The sequence below is a fragment of the Podarcis bocagei genome (genome assembly GCF_964188305.1).
Source record: "Podarcis bocagei genome assembly, chromosome: 2".
Lineage (NCBI taxonomy): Eukaryota > Metazoa > Chordata > Lepidosauria > Squamata > Lacertidae > Podarcis > Podarcis bocagei.
The window spans coordinates 82,460,156-82,482,797 of NC_138126.1; the positions used below are offsets into that span (position 1 = coordinate 82,460,156).

The 22,642-nt window shown below is 41.0% G+C and overlaps 2 protein-coding genes across 5 annotated transcripts in view; both read left to right on the forward strand.

The window, feature by feature from the left end:
* On the forward strand, positions 1-11,861 carry SLC26A2 (solute carrier family 26 member 2). Of its 4 annotated transcripts, none has more exons than XM_081180048.1 (3): positions 1-105; positions 7,233-7,889; positions 8,942-11,861. In XM_081180048.1, the coding sequence occupies exons 2-3, from the start codon at positions 7,245-7,247 to the stop codon at positions 10,445-10,447; spliced, it is 2,151 nt and encodes a 716-aa protein (XP_081036174.1). In that variant the 5' UTR covers positions 1-105; positions 7,233-7,244; the 3' UTR covers positions 10,448-11,861. The 4 variants fall into 4 exon arrangements, with proteins under 4 accessions (XP_081036174.1, XP_081036176.1, XP_081036175.1 ...); XM_081180050.1 differs by lacking the exon at positions 1-105 and adding an exon at positions 645-719; XM_081180049.1 differs by lacking the exon at positions 1-105 and adding an exon at positions 6,598-6,763.
* The window catches only part of LOC308579211 (sulfate transporter-like), a 21,581-nt gene continuing 10,350 nt past the window's right edge, over positions 11,412-22,642 (forward strand). The window contains exon 1 of the mRNA XM_081180032.1: positions 11,412-11,543. The gene's annotated coding sequence lies outside the window, so the exon portion shown is untranslated. The remainder of the gene's footprint in view (positions 11,544-22,642) is intronic.

Sequence of the window (22,642 nt, forward strand, 5' to 3'; positions counted from 1 at the left end):
CCGCCGCTGCCGCGAGCTGAGCTGAGCTGAGGCTCCCGCGTGGAGAGGAGCGCAGAGAGAGGAAAGGCGGCTGGAGGGGGCGGAAGAAGAGCGCTCTTGAAGCGTGTGCGTTTCTCCTCGGAGGGTATCTCGGTTGGGAAGGGGCGGTCTGGAGTGGGGCAGCAGGAGACAACTCGGGGGTCGTGTCTTGCTTGAAAGGAGCTTCTTGCGCATCCACAGCCCACCCTCTCCGCGGGCTGAGTTTGGTGAGGGTCTTCTGAGCACTTTTGGGAGGCTTTGGAGTAAGATAGCCTGCTGCCTCGTCTTCTTTGCTTCGCTTCATATTCGTCTAAAAACTCGGCAGTGTTCCAGTCGTAACAAAGCATCTTTCTATTCAGCTGCTGCTGTTTAAACCGAATTTATGCAGTTAAACACTTAGCACCCTTGGCCTTAATTATTGTCGTTGTGTTTTTGGCGGTTCTCCTCCCTCAGTAGAGAGAGTTTGAGTGGCTAACGTTTAATAGTATTTATTTATTTTATTTAAGAAAATTTATATACTGCTTATTTTTTTTGGTGTGTGTGTGTGTGTGTGTGTGTGTGTATAAGGCTAAAAGGGAACCTGATTGTGAAGGAAAAGGTTTTGTTTGGGTCTATCATCCATTCAGAACTGGAATAACACACCCACTTCACTGGAATGTTTGCCCTGTATAATCTCTCACACCCTCCAAAAGTAAGCTCAGGTAAATCAATAGTGCTTCTTTCCCCACCCTCTCTAATATATAGTGTTCAAAGTGGGATTCAGAGTCACACATCTCACCTGTAGCGGGGCAAGAATGGTCACAGATTTCCCAATTTGGATGTCAAGGTAGGAAGTGGGGCAAAAAGCATCAGCCACAGAAGTTGCTGCTTTTCCCATTTCCTTGTAAATGTTTGAAACAAGTCATGAAATTGCAATACATGCACAATTCAGTAATGGGAGAGAAAGATAAAGGTTTCAAGTAGATTCTCAAGGTAGACAAGAAGAAACATTTCAGAAATTGGATTGAGATTGATGTGACTTTTGTGCAGGGGGAAAGAACGGCTGTGGAAGGTACAGTACTGATCTGTTTGAATATAAAATAGTTGAGCATCTTTTAAACAGGAGAGACAAGTTTGGAATCTAATCCTATAATACATGGGACTCTGAAGGAAAGTTTGGATAACATCACCCCAGAGGATGCATACTTTTTTAAATAATAAAAGTGTGGTTTTAGTTATCATATGACGTGTAGTGGAAGCCAAAGGCCTGGTCTGGCGAAAAAAGAATGGACCTGTTGTAACTTACTGCTACCTTTTGGAATGTGTGGTTTACCTGTGAACGTTTGCTTCTGATCACAGTGTTAGTGTTCTTTCTCTTCTTGTGGAGAGAGTGATTCACAGAGTCTTTGGAAGAAGATGTTAAGCTTCAGTTATAAACATGGGTATTTGGATATGTGTGATCCCCCATTATTATATCCAGGTGTTTTTACATCCAACATTTTAGGGTTGATTCATAAAGTCAGTTTTCTCCATACAAAAGCAGTCACTGTCCAGCCTTGGAATGCAGCTTGTGTGGATAAATATTTGTACATGGATCGGACTGCAGCAATTTCCATAAGCATCGTGGTTGCAACAAATACTGTGGTCACAGAAAAAGAACTGCAGCTCACTGCATTCTGTGTATAGCCCTATTCATGTTAACTTTTTCCATGCATAATTTCAGGCACATGATGCCCAAGGCAGACTATGAATGCTTGTATTAAGGGAAATTGACTTAGTAAGCCAAGCCTTTGTTATCAAATCTGAAATTCAGATTTTGGAAGCTTTGTTATTTATTTCTGAAGGTCCTAAGAACTGAACAAGGTCTGTATAGGTAGGTAAGAATAAAAGGTAGATCCTGCCTGCAGGGTTGCAGTCTAAAAGAGGAAGGGAAGAACAGTAACATTTACCCTGGAAAAGCCAAGGTACATGTGGGTCTTTTAGTGAGGAAGTGTTGTAGGAATAATAAAATAAAAGAGATCAAACTAATATCAGAAAAAGAGGATTTCCAGTGTTAGCAGAAGATCAAAAGTAAAGGGATGCAGTCAAGCACAGAGGTTTAGTTAATAGGAGGTATGGAACCCTAGTGTTAAATCTATAGGAGTCTTTGTCTTATTTCTATGGGCTTGTGTTGCTATTTGATTTACACCTGGTGTCACTGGTGATATGGTCATAATCGTAAACATTAATCTGGCAGTCAGGTACAAATGTACCTCATGAACTTGTTGAATGGTCATAGGCAAGCCATGAATTCTGGGGTCCAAACTACATGTTATGAGGACACTAAAGGCTATCACATTTCTCCATGGTAGTTTACAGTAAAAGAATAAATGTGTGACATGACATTGTGTTAGCTTTTATACAGTAACTATCAGTAGCCTCCCCCATGTAACTATCAGTAGCCTCCCCCTGCAGAAAGCAGGGCTTGAACTGTAGTGACCGGCTGATTGGCATTGACTTCAAGCGTCACATTAATCTTTATTTGCAGTGTGGCTTGAATTCAAGCAATAGAAAAATGGGATTTCTGACATCATTGCCCTGTCCACCTGTCATAGTAGTCCAATTTGGGGCAGCAGGGCCAGGGTCCAGTTCAGTAGCTGGAAGAGATTCCCCACCCTGATACAGAGCTATCCCTCAAAATGAGCTGGAAATGGTTCAGAAAAGGTAACCAAAATGATTAAGGGACTGGAGCAATTCCCCTATAAAGAAAGGTTACAACATTTAGGGCTTTTCATATGGAAACAAGGCCAGTTGTTGGGGGATATGATACAGGTGTTTAAAATTACATATAGCATCGAGAAATTAGTTAGAGATAAGCTTTTATCCCTGTCTCATAATGTTAGAATAAAGCTGAATAAAGCTGAATGTCGAAAGATTCAGGGCAGGCAAAAGAAAGTGCTTTAAACTATGGGGATAACTCCTATGAGATGTAGTGATGATGGCCATCAACTTGGATGAAAGATTGGACAAAGTCATGGAAGATAAGGCTGTCAATGAGGTCTGTGAGTAAAGATGCCTGTGTACTGCCTCCGGTATTGGATTCAATATGCTTCTGAATACCAATTCTTCGGGAATAAAAAATGGGGAGCGGGCTGTGGCTTTCATGTCCTGCTTGCAGGTTTCCCGTGGGCATCTAGTTGGCCACTGTGAGAACAGGATGCTGAACTAAATGGGTATTTAATCTGATACAACAGGGTTGCTCTCATGCTTTTTGATTGCTCCCCTGTACTTTCTATTCATCTCATGCAGCAGCATTTTTTTATCAGCCAAAAGTAGGTAACCTCTAGAATTACATAAACTTGCACAAATATCCTTGGAGCAGTGCTCATGTGTGAAGCAGGAAGTTGCACATTTCCACTATGCTTGTGATTCAGATGTGGGATGTCCCACATTTCTTTGTCAGGTAATATGCAACACTGAGGCTGTCTCTGCAATATAACTGTCACAGATGAGAGAAGCCCTAGCTAGGCTGTTTGTGAAGGTCATATGCTTTCCTTCAACTAGGCCTTGATCTGAGCATGAAAATTGTTGCAGGTAGCTGCTTATGTGAACTTGGCCCTCTGCTTTGAATAGTTACCAGGTCAGTGGATCCGTTAGACCTTTTAGTGTTATTTTGACCCAGACTCAAGGAGCTGGAGGAGGAGGAGAGGACAGAGGGTGAAGAAAGAGCTATGAGTGGAGGGTGCCCCTATCCCCATCCTTTGGACTCTCTGGGAAGCGCAGCAAACCTGCTGCACCTGGAACTGGCCGCGTATGGAGAATGCAGTTAAATGAGACACAGCTGTAGGCAGCCTGAGGAATTACCATCCACCTTGGGCTTGCCCATAAAAACAAGTCTAGAGTGAGAGACTAGGGTGATTCCCCCTGTTTCCAGGAACTCTTCTCATTGTGAGACTTTTGTGGCTGAGCTGAGAGTTTGTTGGACCCTGGGTGAGAACCCAGAGACTAAGAGGGAAGATGTGTTAGAAGGAAAATGAATTTCTATTTATTTATATACATTTGTAACCTTGTATCAATTAGCATTTTTATATGTAATCGTGTGTGTTTTGTAATATTTTTGTTTAAGTTGTCTTTTGCTGCTTCAGTTTTCAGTACACTGCTTAGAGATATTTTTAAATATATCAAGCGGTGTAGAAATTAAATAATCAGATTATGCTTCAGATGAGTAATCTTGAACTGACTGTGTTCATTCAGTCCTCTTACAAGTGCAGGTGAACTGTGACAATAGTACACATTGAAACAGGAGGTTTGTGATTGTGCTCCAATAGAGAAAGACATTGTATAAACCGAAAGAAACAGAAATAGCCTTTAAAAAGAAATGGAACATAGATATGCAGCATATTTAGCTACTAACTAAAGAGCAAATTGTGTTAGAGTGGATTTCCGGTGGCATTGGGCAAATGGAAATCTCACAAAACTGAGGAAAGAGGTGATGGTAGATGCTCACATTGTAAGAGAGAGAAAGGAAAATTTATACATTTGTGGTGGGAATGTGAAAAAAACTGGAACTTTTTGGTCTAGGGTCACTAAAGCCCTTAAACAAATCTACAGAAATGAAATAACATTACATCTTTTTTTCTTGTTGCCTTATGCTTTTTAAAAAAGTATTATGTATTCCAGATACCTAAATTGATGAAAATGAAAAATAAACTGGCCATTTTAAGAAGGAGTAGTGGTTTTTCAAAAAGCTTTCTCGCATTTAGGCAAAATGATGCCCTTTCTTGGGAAAAAGCACTTCCAGGTGAGGTTCTTGACTCATCACATGGACATCTTAGTCCTGGTGTTTTCCTGCTAACATTGCTCAGGCTACTCAGGGCAAATTTTAAGGGTGAAAATTTTAGCTAAACTTAACATATCTTTAGGAATTAAAAGTTACCGACAAAAGCTGTAAGATAGTTTGTATACTGTAGAGAAAGTACAGTTATAAACTATAACTGCTTGTGCAAAAAAATACTTTCTCCTCTACAAAATGAAAGTGTACTGGTACATACTGAAGTGTAATGTGAGCAAGCCAACTTCATTGCCAGGCAGCTTTCTCACAAGCCTTTCCGCTCCACCCCCCCCCCCCTTAGGACAGAAGTCTGTTACTGCAGTCTAGACACTCTTCAACATTTGTTGGATGAATATACAGCTGTTTTGCTGTATGTGCATTCAAGGACACTAAGCTAGAATAAAGGTTCTTTAATACAGGCACTCTGGTTGGAATTAATCCAACCAGATTAATTAACCAGGCTGTCTGAGAAGCCACACTGACGATTACTTCATATTTAAAGAGGTCTTCGATTATGAATGCCCATGTTAGTGAGCTTCCTAAATGTAACATATATGATTTACTGCTAAACATATTGTGGAGATGTGGAGTCAGATCCAGAGGTTTGAATCAATAATGCTAGAGATCACTTTTGGAAGCACCACTGTGCATTCAGAGTGTACCACATTACCTCTGGATTGGGAGAGCTGAAGTGTTTAGAGTGCTGAACTATGACCAAGAGAGACCTGGGTTCAAATCCCCACTCTTCTGTGAAGTTCATTGGGCCAGTAACTAAATTCTCAGCCTAGCCTACCTCACAGGGTTGTTGTAAGGGGGAAATGGGAGGGGGGGAGAACTTGTACACCATCTTGAATGCCTTTCAGTAAAGGTGGAATATAAATGTAATTGATAACGGTCATACAGTGGACTATATGCTCCTTATTCTTAAGGAAACTTTAGAAGCAGCCTTTGACAAAACGCAAGGATCTGCTGCAGGGAAAGGAAAGTGGGAAGACACTCATTTACCTGTATCTGATTTGGCCAGTACTATACATTTTCAGTTTACTTTGACTCTCTTCCATCCTGGACATGAGGGCTTTTTAAACCCCTTGGGTGACTCACATATCACAATATAAGAGCATTGTAAGGCATGACTTAGTGCAAATATTGCAAAGAACGTCTGCAAATAGTTCCAAAGTTCAGTCTTCCTTTTACTCTCACTCTGCTACTATTCCTTTAATATTCTTTCTTAAAATGGTGTTGTTTTCTTGAGGTCTCTTGTCATGTCATTTGGTCTTGCTGAGAAGGGCAGTGAGCAAAAGTGGTTATGAAGGATGCTTGAGAAGCTGGCCACTAACTTCATCTTCTTGACCCAGTGAGAACTGAGTCAAGGGTCATACCTTTCAGCCCCCTGATATTTGTCTCAGTGACTTGTTCTTTCTTACTCCCCCTCCACAGCCCCTGAAATATAGGGCTTTATACTGAAGCTACCCTATACCCTTTGGTGTGCGAAGTGGCTCAAATGTCCTTTGAGCTGAGCTGTAGCCTATACTATAGCTTTGCTTTTCTAACAGAGAGGTGTATGGGTAAGGAAAGAGAAGGACAGGGAGCAAGATGGGTAGGAAAAAATGACCATGGAGACAGGACAGGTATGTTCGACACTGAAGCCTTGGTTTTGGGATTGTGAACTCTTTTACAAAGCTGGATTTAAGGTGTCGGTCATAACCTTTAAAGCCAATACAAATCTTGTTTTAAAGTCATTTAATTTCAGCTGCATAAATTGATTGGGGGGGTTTTCTTCTTCCTACCAGTGTTGCATAGTGTTCGTTTTGGAAACCCAAAACTTGGCTCTGTTTCTGAATGGCTTTGGAACAATCAGTGGCTCTTGGCCTAACCTACCTCATTTGAGGATCAAAATGAGAGTATTCTATGTATGCTAGCCTGAACTCCATAGAAGCAAGAGACAAAACTGACAAGGTGGGATATAAATGCAATAAATAAGCTATTCTGCTTACCTGCTTAAGAAAGCTGGAAGGGCCAGCCAGATAGAGATGTCAGTCACCAATCTGGCATGCAGAGATCTCCATGTGGTTGCAGTTGGACCTGCACCAGTTGCAAAATGTGCCTGGCACCTGGGGAATTTCTAACACTAGATGTCTCTATTGCTGCCTTCGCCCACTGTACACATGTACCTGGCCCTAGCACTGAAGTCAGTGGCAAAGTCTGCTTCCATAGGAGACTCTCATATCTCCTGTGTATCAATGGAACTGTTTAGGCTTAGAGCTGCTGCTTCTGCTTCTGACGCAGGCTAGGGTGTTGTTGCTTTTCTTTGGTAAGTTGTTAGTTTTTTCAGATAACTTGTGTTTGCTTTAATAAGTTTGAAATCTGTATGTCGGTTCAAAAAATAATTCTGTCTTCTTTTCCTTCTGTTTCCCCACCATTCTAGTGAGCCCTGAAGATGGCAGCAGAAGCCAATCATGTCCATTCAGGGTTTGAGATGGCAGAAGTAAATGATGTCCCACCAAACAGCCGTCGCACGATCTGCCTAGAACGTATAGAAAAGAGCACAGACATCAAGGCACACGTGCTGAAGAAAGTGAAGAAAAAATGCACCTGCACCCCAGCTACTGCCAAAGACCTGCTCTTCAGCTTCCTCCCAGTGCTGAAATGGCTCCCCAAGTACAACCTGAAAGAGAACATCTTGGGAGATTTAATGTCTGGCTTGATCGTGGGGATCTTGCTGGTTCCGCAGTCCATTGCCTATTCTCTGCTGGCTGGCCAAGAACCTATCTATGGCCTTTATACGTCGTTCTTTGCAAGCCTCATTTATTTCCTGTTTGGAACTTCCCGTCACATCTCTGTCGGCATTTTTGGTGTACTGTGCCTGATGATAGGAGAAGTAGTGGACCGTGAAGTACAGAGAGCTGGGTATGATTTGGCACCAAACGTTCCTAGTAGTTATAACTCAGACATGCATCTTTCCGTAAATAACAGCACACTGGGGCCTTTGACTGCGAATGAGACATCACATTTGTTATGTGACAGAAGTTGCTATGCAATTAGCGTTGGAGCCACGGTGACTTTTGTTGCTGGCATTTACCAGGTAAGAGGTGACAATCCAAAGGGCATCTGTTTTATAGGCTTCTTGTAGTTTTCCTCTCATTGCCTTCCAAGACGAGGTTGGTGACAGACTGGTACCAAAGTTTCAATGCAGCAGCCTCATAATTAAGCATATACATGGTGATTTGGAATTTTGTTTCTGCAAGAAAATGGTTAGATTCCAATCCCCATTTAGCTCTTTACCTTGATGGGTTGGTTCAGATGTAATGCTGAACTGTAGTTGATGGGAAATGAAAAGTTGCTACTTTGGGGCTTAAATACTGCCCCCACTTGTGACTGAGAAGAGGAGCTTGAAAGATTTTCTTCCGTTTTTAGTTTAATTGGAGGTTACTGTGTTGTATGAACTAAACAAACTGACAAATTTTGATTATGGTTTGTTGAAACAAGGCAACTTCAAACTATAGTTAAGAAGCTGACTTGTTTCAACAAACCAAATTTAAGATTAACCACAGTTTGGGATCTGGCTGTAATGTTTAGCAGTGGTTATCCTAAAATGGAAGCATAGGCCCCAACCAACCCACATACCCAGACTATTTCATTACATTGGTTAACCACCACAAATCCCCAAATCTAACACAGGCTTGATCCAGCCAACTCATCACAAGAGTCAAAACTTTGTTGTGGCATCAGACAACTCAGATTAATATTTAATAACACTGTAAAGACCCACATAACTAAATAATATAAAATGCATTCCTTACAAGAAAATCATCAGCTCTAATTTAATATGCACATGTGCATACCTATATGTGTACACTTGCCCCATAAACATGGTGCTGTTTTGAAATTTTTAAATAAAATATTGGAGAGAGGAAAACCTGCAAATCCAAAAAGGTTAATAAACAAAAGCCAAAAAGAGAAAGAAATTCTGTAAAGAACTTGAAACAAACACAAACCGATTTTAACCAGTCCCCCACCATGACTGATAGTTATGAACTGATACTTCCATCTGAAATAATGTATTCATTGTCTAGTCATACGCTTCCATCCTGTGTTGCAAAACTGTCTTCTGATCTTTTGTGCATTTCTTTTCAGGTTGCCATGGGCTTCTTCCAAGTGGGCTTTGTCTCTGTGTACCTCTCTGATTCCTTGCTCAGCGGATTTGTTACAGGTGCTTCCTTCACCATCCTTACCTCACAAGCCAAATACCTCTTGGGCTTAGACATTCCCCGTAGCAACGGCATTGGTTCCTTGATAACCACTTGGATGAACATATTCAGAAACATCCACAAGACCAACTTCTGCGATCTCATCACCAGCTGCTTGTGCCTTCTTGTTCTTATCCCAACTAAAGAGCTGAACGAGCGATACAAATCCAAACTTAAGGCGCCCATGCCCACTGAGTTGGTGGTGTTGGTGGTAGCCACACTGGCATCTCATTTTGGGAAGCTAAAAGAGAAGTATGGCTCCAGTGTTTCTGGGCATATTCCTACTGGGTTTTTGCCACCGCAATCGCCAGACTGGAGTCTGATTCCCAGTGTGGCTCTGGATGCAATGGCCATAGCCATTATTGGCTTTGCCATCACAGTTTCTCTCTCTGAGATGTTTGCCAAGAAGCATGGCTACACAGTTAAACCCAACCAGGAAATGTATGCCATTGGTTTCTGCAACATCATCCCTTCTTTCTTCCATTGTTTCACTACTAGCGCAGCCCTTGCCAAGACACTTGTCAAAGAGTCGACAGGCTGCAGGACTCAGATCTCTGGTGTGGTGACTGCCTTGGTCATCTTGTTAGTCCTCCTTGTGATTGCTCCCCTGTTCTATTCCCTCCAGAAATGTGTGCTAGGGGTCATTACCATTGTTAATCTCAGAGGAGCCTTGCGGAAATTCAGTGACCTGCCCAAAATGTGGCAGTTAAGCAAAGTGGACACATTGATCTGGTTCGTCACCATGTTATCTTCAGCACTGATAAGTACTGAACTTGGCCTTCTGATTGGGGTCTGCTTTTCAATGCTGTGTGTCATTGTGAGGACGCAGAGACCAGAAGGGCACTTACTGGGCTGGGTGCCAGAATCTGAAGTCTATGAACCCCTTCCTGAATATAGGAACCTTCAGATGAAACCAGGGATCAGGGTTTTCCGTTTTGAAGCACCCATCTACTACGCTAACAAAGAGAGCTTCAAGTCCATGCTGTACAAGCAGACTGGAGTCAACCCTCTGTGGGAGTTGGCAGCAAAGAGAAAAGCGGAAAAGCGAAAGCTTAGTGAGAAAATGGTCAATGCCAACGGAAACCGGGCAGAGGTCTCAGTACAGCTTGTCGCTCACCCACTGGAGTTTCACACTATAGTGATTGACTGCTGTGCGGTGCAGTTCTTAGATACAGCAGGGATCCACACGCTCAAGGAGGTTCACAAGGATTATGGGGAAATTGGCATCCAAGTGCTGCTGGCTCAGTGCAGTCCCTCTGTGAGAGAATCCCTAGACCGAGGGGAGTACCTTAAAAAGGGGGAGGAACAATTCCTCTTCCATAGTGTGCACCAAGCTGTGGAATACGCATTGTGTGCTCACGGGAAGCATGGGCTCTGCGCTTCCGAAACCTAATTTCACTAAAGCGTGAATGGTGAATATTAGCCAAATTCAGATTATAGCAGACATGTGTGAGAGAGATGATGCTGGGCATACACTCGCACAGAAGTAAAGGGCTAATTATTTTATTCATACGGTGTGGGATCATACAAGAAGTTTTGATGCTTTAATTTTGCTCTGTTGTACACAACATTAAGGTGAGAAGCAAGGTGGATTATTATGTCTACGAGCTCTCGTGACAGACAAGCAGAACAAATACTCTTGAACACCAGATGTGCCTCATAGTCACACCCCCTTCTCCTTTTAGTGTTTTCATGTCCCCAATTTTTCACCTCGCCTTGAAGCGTATAAAAATAGTGCTGCCTTTCTGGGTGGTCCCCCCCCCCGCCTTGAAGTAATAAATATGGTTTGGATCCTAAACAACAGGAAGTTAATGGAAGGAAGGTTTTCTGTCCTATTTTGCTTATCTACAGAGGGTCAGGAGCCCCTTATGAACAAAGTGGATGAGGTACTGAGGGCTGCTGGGGAAGGAGAGAATATTTTAAGATTGAGTGGAAATCTACCCAATATGAGGTGATTATCCCCTCCCTCAGCAGGCTCTCACATTATTCAGGAGGATCTCCAGATACCGTGAAGAGGCTTTTTAGGGGGCCCAGGCAGTAACAAGGCGGAAGATGGAATCTTCCCTCCATTCACTTACCTTAAGATCTAAGCTTGTGCCATTTGATCAAATTTGTAGTTTCAACTAATCATTCTGCACAATTCAGGGGAGAGCAGTTGCTTGCTGACTTACCCCTTGATCTGTCCGATAAGTTACTGGAAAAAAAATATGTGTCCTGTTCTAACTTGTTGATAAGAAAATGGTCAAAACTTTCTTCTCTTTAAAGCCAATCATAAGTGCCTTTACTAGGACTGTAAACAATGGAAAGAACATGTTGTTAGCTGTTTCATAACTGAGGGTTCTGGTTGTGTCATTCATAGTGTATGAAACAACCTGGATACTTAATCAACTTCTCAGACATTCCTTTGGTAAATAAAGCAGTGGCCCTTCTGTTAAGAAAACCAATGGATGATGGCTGCAGGGTAATCAGAGCAGGTTACAGGACATTTTGTAAGTAGTCTTTTTTCTTTGTCAGTTAACTGCTATTACATAAGTAAGCTATTCCACAAGGATAGAATTTCTTTGCATTTTTTATTGTGCATGACTCAAATGTCGTTGCAGAAATAAGATCAGTTGGTTGTTTCCAAGTTCTTGCAGGTTAGGTATGTAAAATATAAGCAAATGAGAATGAAATAAAAAACGTTTTCCCGCCACTTTTAAGTTAAATATTTATTTCCATTACGTGTTAGTGGTGGTGGAGCTGTTTAAATACTGGCTTGGGAATGTGCAAGTTCAATTGCAATGAGGGGTTTTGTTTTGTTTTGGAGGGAGGATAATCTTGCATAATTAAAAACAAAAAATGAATTAGGGATTCGTGAGACTGAGGAAAGGGAAAGCGGAACCTAGTCAGCTGTTCTGATTTCTACTAGTATAAAGAAATACCAGATACAATCCCATGGATAGAACATATTGGAAGAGAAGAAAAATTTAGAAGAGAGATATTGAAGGCACAATTAGGAATCATTCGAGTGAGCAAGAAAATAGGTAGAGAGACGTGTTCCCCTTCTTCAAAAGGGGTGAAAATAGTTCTAGGTTGCACTATTCTGCTTCGTCCAGACATTGCCTGGAATCCGGTGTCTCGTTCTGGGCACTGCAATTTAGGGATATTGACAAATGAACATGTCCAGAGAAGGGTGGCAAAGATGGTGAAGGGCCTGGAGACCAAGTCCTATGCAGAGAAATTGAAAGAGTTTGGTGTCTTTGGAAAAGAGATGTTTAAGCGGTTATATGATAACCACTTTCAGATACATGAAGGGCTGTGGTGTAGATAATGGAGCAGACTTCTTCCTCCAGAGGGTAGGACCTGATGCAAGAAGTTCAAATTTCAAGAAAAAGAATGTAAACATTAGGAAGAACTTCTTGATGGTATGAGCTCTTCAGCAGGGGAATAGACTGTATCGATGGATTCTCATGAATCTCTTTAAGCAGAAGCTGGGTAGCCAACTGGCTTAATTCCCCTGAGATGAAAAGGGCTAAAGTGGTTTAGGCAAGTCATCTGTGGATGCTGACAGTTCCTTCTTGTGACACCATTTCCTTTTCTTCATGGGAATAAAATTTCTGTTAACTTGGTGAGGGAAACAGCAGTTATTCGATCTCTGTGTCATAGGGGCTCGCCCTTCAGGAGGCTTTGTAATTAAAAGTCAGAAGTAACACATACACAACGTATAGCCCCTGCTGTAGTTTCCCACCACACTTACCAAATTCATACAGAAGTTCTGTGTTTAAGGTAGGATTGTGACCTTTTCCCAACAGTGGAGTTGTGCTTTTATGGGTGCACTGCAGACAGGAATTCCAAAGTTGAGATATTTTCCTCCAAGGGATGTGAGCATATTTTGTCAGTCGCTTTGTGGAAACAGGTATACATACGTATGACACTTTCACATGCATTGTATAGAAGTATGAGAATTGTATGCAGGAGTGCATTGGTAACTTCTGAAACTTAAGATGAGAAGTAGTTTCAAGGCAGTAGTGCATCTGTCTTCCATAAATCAGGACTGGACTTTGGTAATATGACACCCTGAGCGAGGGCAAAATGTGGCACCCCCCTAAATTGCCCCCCCCCCCACAACTCAGTCGCCCGTCTGACCAGGGCCTTACTTTGTGTAGATACCTGTAAAATTGAGGTGGTGGTGTTGCTCTCCCCTTGGCTTGGTGCCCTGTGCAGGGGAACTGCCTGCACCATCCTAAATCCAGCACTGCATAAAGGTGCTCTGCAGATTTACATACTGCATTCAGGAGCAAAGAAGTCCAGCAGAACAGCTGATGGATTTCATTTAACTCTCACCATTAATTCCATAAAATTTTGTGGAATTTCTTTCTTTCTTTCTTTCTTTCTTTCTTTCTTTCTTTCTTTCTTTCTTTCTTTCTTTCTTTCAACGTAAATTTTTTTATTGCAAAGTAAATACATCAATACCAAGCCATACATAAAGAACAATATAAAGAAAGAAAAAATAGAGAAGAAAAAGAAATGCAAAGAAAAGTAGTCAGTAAAAGAATAAAGAAAAGTATAATATTTCAATACAATAAACACTATTTTACAAACTTAATAGTAATAATAGACTTCCATCACTCTCACAACACTTCCTTTCACATTTTATATTTTATCTGTATTTCAGTATTATTTCCATCTTAATATATAGATATGTGTATTTCCCCTTTTCCATTCACGAGGTCATTCTAGACACAGCCAAATTTTTACATTAGAACCTTGTCTTTCTAAATAATCATTCAAGCGCTTCCATTCCTTCTTGACTGTATTACTTTCATTATGATGATCCACATGTCCCAGTTAAGTCCTGATTTGATTTGGGTTAAAAAAAAATTATAGGAGACCACAATATATTAGAATTAACACAGCTAAAAAAATGAACGGCTTGACAGGCTCTTCACTTCCCCTCAAATCTGCAGTGTTGCTGAACTCAATTTGTTTTGCTATCAATCTGCATGTAGCATCGTGGTTTAGAGGTAACCTTTCCCATCCCAAGATAGAGAGGGCTGCTTTTCCCATTTCAAAGTTTAACTCCTTCTTCTGGGCCAAACTAATGTGGCTTTGTTGACGTAAATTGGAGCTGTTGATCCTGACTTCATGGCCTTCTTTTGCATGTGAGTTCTACTTGATGCGGCAATTCCCTTTACAGAGCCAGATTTTGTGTATGAGATTGTACAATCTGCTCAACAATATGCAAGTTTTCATCAAGCAGAAGAACTTTTAATTGAACAATACAGATTTCTCCCGCTGAGACTTCAGCCTTTTTAATGCCAAAAGGTCCTATTATGGTCTTTGCCAGCTGGAGTGACAAGAAGTATTACATTTTTAGCACTTTTCTGTATTTTAACAGCAGGGCATTATGGAAATTAATATCCACAGAGCTTCACTTATAAACTTAAAATATCTCTTAATTTATCTTTTCTCATATTACAGCTGCTGTTTATAGCAGTTTCTGTTGCTCTTAATGTATCTAATGCACCATAAGTGCTGGCATTTAATAACTTAACAGATTTTACTTCTTGAACTATGTGTGCAATTTTAGTAAGTTACTGTGGTGTTAATTTTAATCGGGCATTTACAAGACTTGGAAGACGGGCATAAATACTTAGAAGTGTGCATGCAACTGTTCCTGATCGAAACACTTCCTCTTTTTAATCACATAAACAGAATTTTTAGTTACATTGTGTGTCTAATGCCATTTTATGTTTGCTTTTTTGGCAAAAACAACAGCAGGTAGCATATTTCCAAAAAAGGCATGATATGTGACAGTAAATGGAGCCGTTATGTCTTTCTATGTTTAATATATCTTTTTATTTGGGGACAGTTCAAAGCACTTTTAAAGGGGCATGCTCTGTGACTTAAGTCATGCTATATAAATCGATGATGCTATATTATATTATTTTGTATTCTGCTACATACAACGTATTGCACAAAGCGGTGTATGCTTCCTTAAGAACCACCTTGACCTGAAAGGGAGGGAGAGAAGGCAGAACAGCCTAGCAAGCTGCTCATTTCAAGTGGTTCCAGTTGACAGCATTCCCCTCCCCTGGTGGTTCTTCTTCACCTTGCTCGCTGGGCTCTGGGGATGCTCTCTCTGAGATGCTATTGCAGGGTCATCTGAATTCCCATAGGATTTTGTGAGAGCCTCCCAGAGCCCCATAAGCAAGACTGAGAGTTTAAAACCTCTTTCTGTTCCGAGAAAACCCTGCGCAAGAAGGAGCTGTCTGTCTTCTGTGCATATCATTTGTGTGATTTCAACCGCGTAAAGTTGAAGTCACACATTTTAAAACGTGCATAAGTTGCGATCATAGTATATATTTTTCTGGAACTAAAAGATTAGGAGCAGCTACCTTTCTGTGCTTCTTTATCCCTTCTGTCCCATAACTCAATTGGCCTCTTTCACATGCCACAATGAGCCAGGGTTTAACACTGACTAGTAATCATGGCTTAAGTGGGAGATTAACAAACAATGATCTTTGGTTTGGACATACCAGGTTTTCCTGCTTTTTCTCTTACTCTTTTTCCTGCTTTTTCTTACTTCTGCCAAGTGGCAGCAACTGGGCAGCATGTGCCAACACACTGCTCATTCACAATAAACCAGATGTTACTAATGCAGCACCTGTGAGTCCAAATGTGCCCACAGAGGCTTTCCGTGGCACCCACAGGGCCTCCTCCCCCTGCAGATATTTGTCTTGGAAGAAGCATTCTGTTGCATCCAGTGGAATAAGTTGCAGCACATTCTTGGTTGTGGTGTGAGAGTGGTGTCCGTGACAGTTTCTCCAGTTTGTAAATGTGCCCACAGGCCTTAAAAGCTTGCCAAACCCTGCAAGAAACCATGATAAGTTTAAAAAGGGGGGTATCCCACTCATTGTAACATGTAAATGTGGCCAGTGTGTGATGTGATGTCATTCTGTGAGTTTCCTTACGCAGAGAGATGATGTGATGTCACATTGTGTTACACTACGCATTCCCAGGAAGAGGAAACATTAGGAAGCAGCAGCTCTGTTTGTTCCAGGATTGGCCCTTAGGGATGTTTTAGAGTTTTCTCATTTTGAGCGCTTAGTGCTTTACAGTGTGGAAGATTGCCAGTGGCGTGCTTTGCTTTTGCTTACAATACATTGGTGTTAAGGGCCCGGAATGCCCTATTACTATGAAGCCCTAAGACTCTTAAGTAGTGTGAAATTAAATCTCACTTCAAAATAATAGATGATCATTTTAAGCCTTAGGGCCTGGATGTTTCTGTGCTTTTGAGAATAGTAATCGAGCTTATGCACCAAAGTAACCCAAACTGCACCATTAAATACTAATTTTTTTAACTTGTATAAATCTTGCAGCTATGCAAATATATTAAAAATTGCTTTATTTTTCATTTTTTGTGTGCGAGTCGCACAAAGGGGAAAAGGCTAAGTAGGTCCCTAAACAGTGAAGAAACTTGATCAGGGCTTTCTTTGGGTTCTGAGATTTTATCAGACTTTGCCTGAATTGCAGCCATAGATAGATCTCTCTTTTGAACAAAAATGAAAATTTGATTTTATGGGGTGCTAGTTCTACAGAATATCCACAGCACTGCCAAGTTCTTCACAAATATAATGATCCTCCTGGGCAATAGTTACTGAAAATCCTCAGTTGTCTTCCATAACAATTGTGCAAAGTGTTCTATAAGATTCTAGCAGCTGCTCAGTTGTTTGCATTGATAATTGCAATGAAATCAAAAGAGATACTATGCAGTACTCAAGTTCTCAGTCCTCAGTTCAAACATAGCAAGGACAATGGTTTGTTACTGCTAGTCTCTCTCCTTTAACACTTGGCTCAATTTGTTATTTCCTAGTTTGTGGCAAATCATAGTTTGTTGTTACATGTTATCAGGTAAACTACAGTATATTGCCCGTGAGCTTGAGTTTTGGTCGTGTAATACAAAACTCTGGTTTAGTGTTACATGTGAACCAGTCCAAAGTCTATTTGCTATGTTGACGTAAGACCAACATAAGCCTTCCCCATGGCCTTGTGACATTTACTGGCTACTCCCTGGTAGGCCTCAGAGATCTAAGGTATCAGTATGCAACAGACTGTTTAACACCATGTGTTCAGCAAACTAGTGTCCTTTCTGAAATATAGTAGATGTGTTGATTGGACCCCTTCAGAAATGTTCTTATGGAATATCTCTGCTCACTGAAACAGGGAAGTATTCATCCCAATCCACCATTAGAAGATAATTAGCCAATCATAATTCAAATGTTACTCTCAGGTGAAAACCGACTTTGTTTTTGCATCTGGAATATTCAAGACAAATTACTGGCTTAGTATCCATAATGTGAAATATTATAATGATCTGTATTAAGCAGTCACAGCTTTCTGAAATTAAAGTAATGTCCCAAGACTTTCCTTTAAAAGAAATACCACAGTGAAAATGGATATAGAATTGATCATCCTTCCAACACTTACGGGGCTATTCACTTACATGCCATAGGATACCTTGAGTTGAAAGGTCTGGCAGAAAAAAATCTTTTGTTTTCTCAGGGTACATGGCAGAGATTTGTGTGTGCATGTGTCATTTTAGAAGAACAGTTGTGAGCTATGCAAATATTTGCTCTGAAATTTCCAGCGGCTTAGTATTGTGTGTGTGACATTATCTTAATGCTATCAAAGATAATGGGATTTTGATATTTCCCCCTCTAAACTGAAGAGTTGTATGTGAAATATTTATGAAACAAAAATATTAAGGATATTTTTATGGAGAGGCATTATTGCACAATATAGATTTCTTTCTCAATATCTGATTTTATTGTGAAGGTGTTTTTTGAAAAAGGAAAGAGACTTGTGAGAGGGTTTCTTTTTCTTGAGTGATATTTGTTCCTGACATGCATGCAGCTTAGCTTAGCAAACACTCTTCCTGTTTGCTCTTCATCAGCCATTACCATATTTATTATGATACTCCAAGAAATGGCTGGTGGTTCTTCTGGCATTGCTTCAGTAGATCAAATGGAGCCAACCTGTTTTGTGTTGCCCCCCCCGCCCCAGGAGTAAATGAATAAGTTGTCTCATTAAGAGATTCTCAAATTAGAGGGAGCTCTTAGTGAAATCCACAAGCCCCACCCCAACTCCTTCCATTGTTTGCCAAGTCTCTCAAGTACAAAAGGAGGCACCTGCCTCAAATTTCAAGCACTGATTCCAAACCAAAGAAAAAACATAATAAGGCCAATCTCAAAAAGCATGATGGGAACTGGATCTTTGTACTTTACAAAATTGTTATGAAATGCAATCTGCTATGAACCAAATGTTTACTACTTTTATTACATAGTTATAGTCTTATCCCTTTGCTACTCTAACAAATAACTGGGACACACACAGACACTATATGTATATACCTACATATAAAGTATAGATGGATGATCCCCCAAGAGTTTCAAAGAGATCTCCTTTACTTGAATGTTATATTTTCCTTGCGCATCGTTCGAGAAATCGTCGTTGTTTTGAGGCCTTGAGCGTTTGTTTCTATACATACAAAAATCACTTAAGTGAACCTCTATTACATCCTTCTCTTTTGACTACCGGTAGCTCCTGGCTATAAATACAGGCGGAAGTATTTTCCCCTCTTCACTGATGTCTTTAATTAGTTAGGTCTGACTAGGATAAAGAGCTGGGCTTGCCGGCATCTGAAAATGCCCCTCTTTCTTTACTTCTGCTACACAAATGAGTCACCAAAAAGTAACAGGCATTTGTGAGCACAAATAGCAAATAGGAAGACAATGGGAGAGATATTAACTTGGTCTCCTGCATTCTTGTCCTTCTGGACAAACCCTAAGTCACATTCACCACACTAGCACAGAGCTGCAAGGATTACGGTGGGAAGGCTGCCGGAGTACACCCCCCCCCCCATACCCACCATGTGAATTAAATTCAATATCAAAGTGTTGTTATTCTTGGTTACATCTCTTGGCTATGTTATCCAGAAAACACTAAGTTGGAACGTCTTGTGGAATTTAAAAAACCAAATTTGCTATTGATGTAGCATTGTGACCAAATATGGCTTTGTGAAATGGCTGCTTTTTATTGGTAGCTCTTTTTTTTATATTAGAAAGACTTATCAAAGTACAAAAATACAAAACAAAGCAATAATCACAAAGTGTGCGCAAGCATGTTTCCTATAATGTTAAGCTCCAGCTGCTAAGATACAGTACTAGTGTCTTTTGTTAAGTCTCTAGCAGGAAAATGAATTTTGTATCTATTTTCATAAGATCACTTTGTAAATATTTTTGCTATTAAAATATATTTTATAACTCTGCTAATGTGTTTTTGTACTTCTCAATTGGCTGTCTGTTCTATTGAATATATCAAGAACTCAGTAACTGCATAACCTCCATAGTGACATGACCAATTTTGATATGCAGCTCAAATACAGAGCAGAATAAGGGTGTGCACATTTAGGCTGCTTCAGACAAGCCTGAATTGTTTGCAGAGAGGTTAGATGGCAAACACCCAGTCTTTGGAGGAGGGAGGCAGTTTGTTTCACAAGAGCTCCAAATCATCGTTGTTGTTGTTGTTGTTGTTGTTGTTGTTGTTGTTACTACTATTATTATTTACCTGCCCTTCACTATCAGGTTCCCAGGTCAGGTTACAACATCAAAAACAATTGAAAACCAATCCTCAACCATAAAAGTAATGGTGCAGCCTGAATTTGCTAGGATGTGATGGAATCCCGCCCTCAAATAGTGGCAATCTGGAAGCACCCTTAGTCTATAATATTCTTAGACACAGAATTTATGCACAGTTAATTAGTAACATTATTCCCCAGTGGGCATTAAGACTAATTCATATATACTGACTCCCCAAATTTCTTCAAATTAATCTCTGTGACATCACAAATCCCATATTAGGTGTTTAATAATATGGACAATATTGCTTTTGCACACACACAGGCTTTCTAGATGCTTTGTGCACTTAAATATATGTAGGTAGGTAAAGCTAAGGGTAAAGGACCCCTGGATGGTTACGTCCAGTCAAAGGCAGCTGTGGGGTGCAGTGTTCATCTCGCTTTCAGCCCAAAGGAGCTGGCATTTGTCCACAGAAAGCTTTCCAGGTCATGTGACCAGCATGACTAAACTGCTTCTGGCACATAGAGGACCGTGATGAGTGCCAGAGCACACAGAAACACCATTTACCTTCCCACTGCAGCAGTACCTACTTATCTACTTGCACTGGTATGCTTGCAAACTGCAGAAGCTGATAGAGCAACGGGAGCTCACCATGTTGCACAGATTTGAACTGCCAACCTTACGATCAGCAATCCCAAGAGGCTCGGTTGTTTAGACCACAGCGCCATCCGTGTCCCTTAAATATATGTAAAATCCTTTGGGAAAGGCCCTTTCCCTTTCCTTTGCATACCTGGATATTTTTCCATATAAAAAACCCACAATACAAAGTATTATTTTTCTTTATTATTAAATTTCTATAACTCCCTTCTGTTGGAAAAATGCCCTGGGGGTGCCTGCAAGCCCCCAAAACTCTGAGCGTCCTCCGGTACGCGCAGCTCTGGAAAAGGCATCTCCCTTCTCTTCCAGTGCGCTTCCTAGCGACATATACCAGCTGGTATATGTACACTAGTCTTCTGGCATAACACAGCAAGAAGAGTGAGACATCGTAGAGCTAATCTGCTATTTATTTACACACTGTACAGACAAAAGCATAATGGTGTCTGTTCTCTCCAGCTCCGAGAGAACAAACAGAAAAAAGTGAAAGTACAGTGTAATAGTACCCGCAGCGGAAGAGATAAGACTGTCTTCCTTTCCCATACTCGTTGCAGACAAGCATGTGATTTACAACAATCTCATCTGTAGCATCGGAGGAGTGAAATTGCTAACACCTTCATCAGGTTTACAATATAAAAACACAAAAATATATACCACAGAACAAAGAAAAACAATAGCACTCTCTGGCTTAAAAGGCCAGAGATTGCTCTATTAGCCAACAAAAGCATGAGAGAAGAGGAATGTTTTTGCCTGGCGCCTAAAGATATGTAATAATGTAATGAAGGTGCCAGGTGAGCCTGCCTGGGGAGAGCATTCCTGAGCTATATGGTTTTCTAGAGATGGTGTTTTCTACAGACAGGCTTTAGGATAAGCTTCCGTTTCAGTCTCTCACCATTCTAGCTTCCTTGTTTTTTAGACTGTGAATCCTTTGAGCAGTTGGCCAATCACATGACAAACATTCTGTCCGGATGAAGGCTCCTGCTGCAGAATTATACACTTTGAAAAAAGCTGAGGTGAGGGGGACAATGCAAAGGATTAATGTACACTTTTTGTTTATTAATTTCAAAAACCATTGCTTACATGTGCTTGGACCATGTTTATTTATGAAATATCACTCCACAGAGCAAGGGTGGTTTTAGTTATCTGTTTGTATAAGTCAGTGGTTCTCAATTAGGGATCCAGGAAATCCTGGAGTTCTGGGGAACACACCCAGGGGGTCTGTAGCATCATCACCTGCCAGGGGACTCACTTATCTTGTTGATTAAATTTTCCTCTCTCCTCCCAAAAAATATCTTTGTCATTTTTGCATGGTAATATAAATTTTATGGTCTGTTTTTTAGTATACCTAAAATCATTTGCTTATTAGGTTCTACCCCACATTTTATTCAAAAAATTGCTTTGCACAGACAACTCCCATAGAGTTATCAACATTTTCAAAAAGCTTGGCTTTTGAAAAATAGGGGGTCCTCAGTAATTAGCTAATTGGGAACCACTGGTGTAAGTCCTTGTAGTCAGGTGGGCAAGATGGGTGGTTGCCCAGGGAGTGCGGGAAGCGCCAAGCAGAGCTCAATGGCCGTGATTTTTTTTAATCTATTGCCCACATTGAGCCAGGGTGGCAAACAGGAAGTGTCTGTACTGAGCTGAGCTGCCCCAGGCCTTCACAAAGTAAGAATCTTGTGTGTACCAATAACCACCCAAGGTGAATGAAAGCCACCTAAGATTTCTGGAGAATTATTTCCCATGGCAGTTGCCACAGGCAAAGGTGTAGGAGTAATGTGAAGCCAGGCCTTAAGGGAAGAATCATTACTGAGTGAGTAGTGGAGAAGGCCAGCAGCAGGCCACAACCAGAAGAAGAGGAAAGACAAAGAAGTTCTGCCAGAAGGGGGTTGGAATCTGGAGGAGGTGCTCAGGAGAGATATAACCCGGTCCCTATTCCCTTATCTCCATGTAAGAAAAAAAATGAAGCACATCATATATTGGCTTCAAGGCCCCCAGCTTGATATACACACACATGCATGGCTCCTTGTAGAGGGCAGCAGCAGGGTCCCCAACATCACACCAGTGCCAGGCCCCATAAACCCTCTAGTTGGCTTTGCAAAGCTGACCACAGGGCCCCTCCTAGGCTTTTATTTATCCTGGGTCCAGCCCTGTTTGTAGTAGTATGGATCAACATAGTACTATTTTTACTATAAGCAGCCTATATGAGCTTTACCCCTTAATTACAAAACAGACTATATTGAGACAGCTTTGTTGATGCCACCCTTACCTTAAGATGCCTTTTAACTTGAGTTACCTTCACTCTCGATTACCTTTAA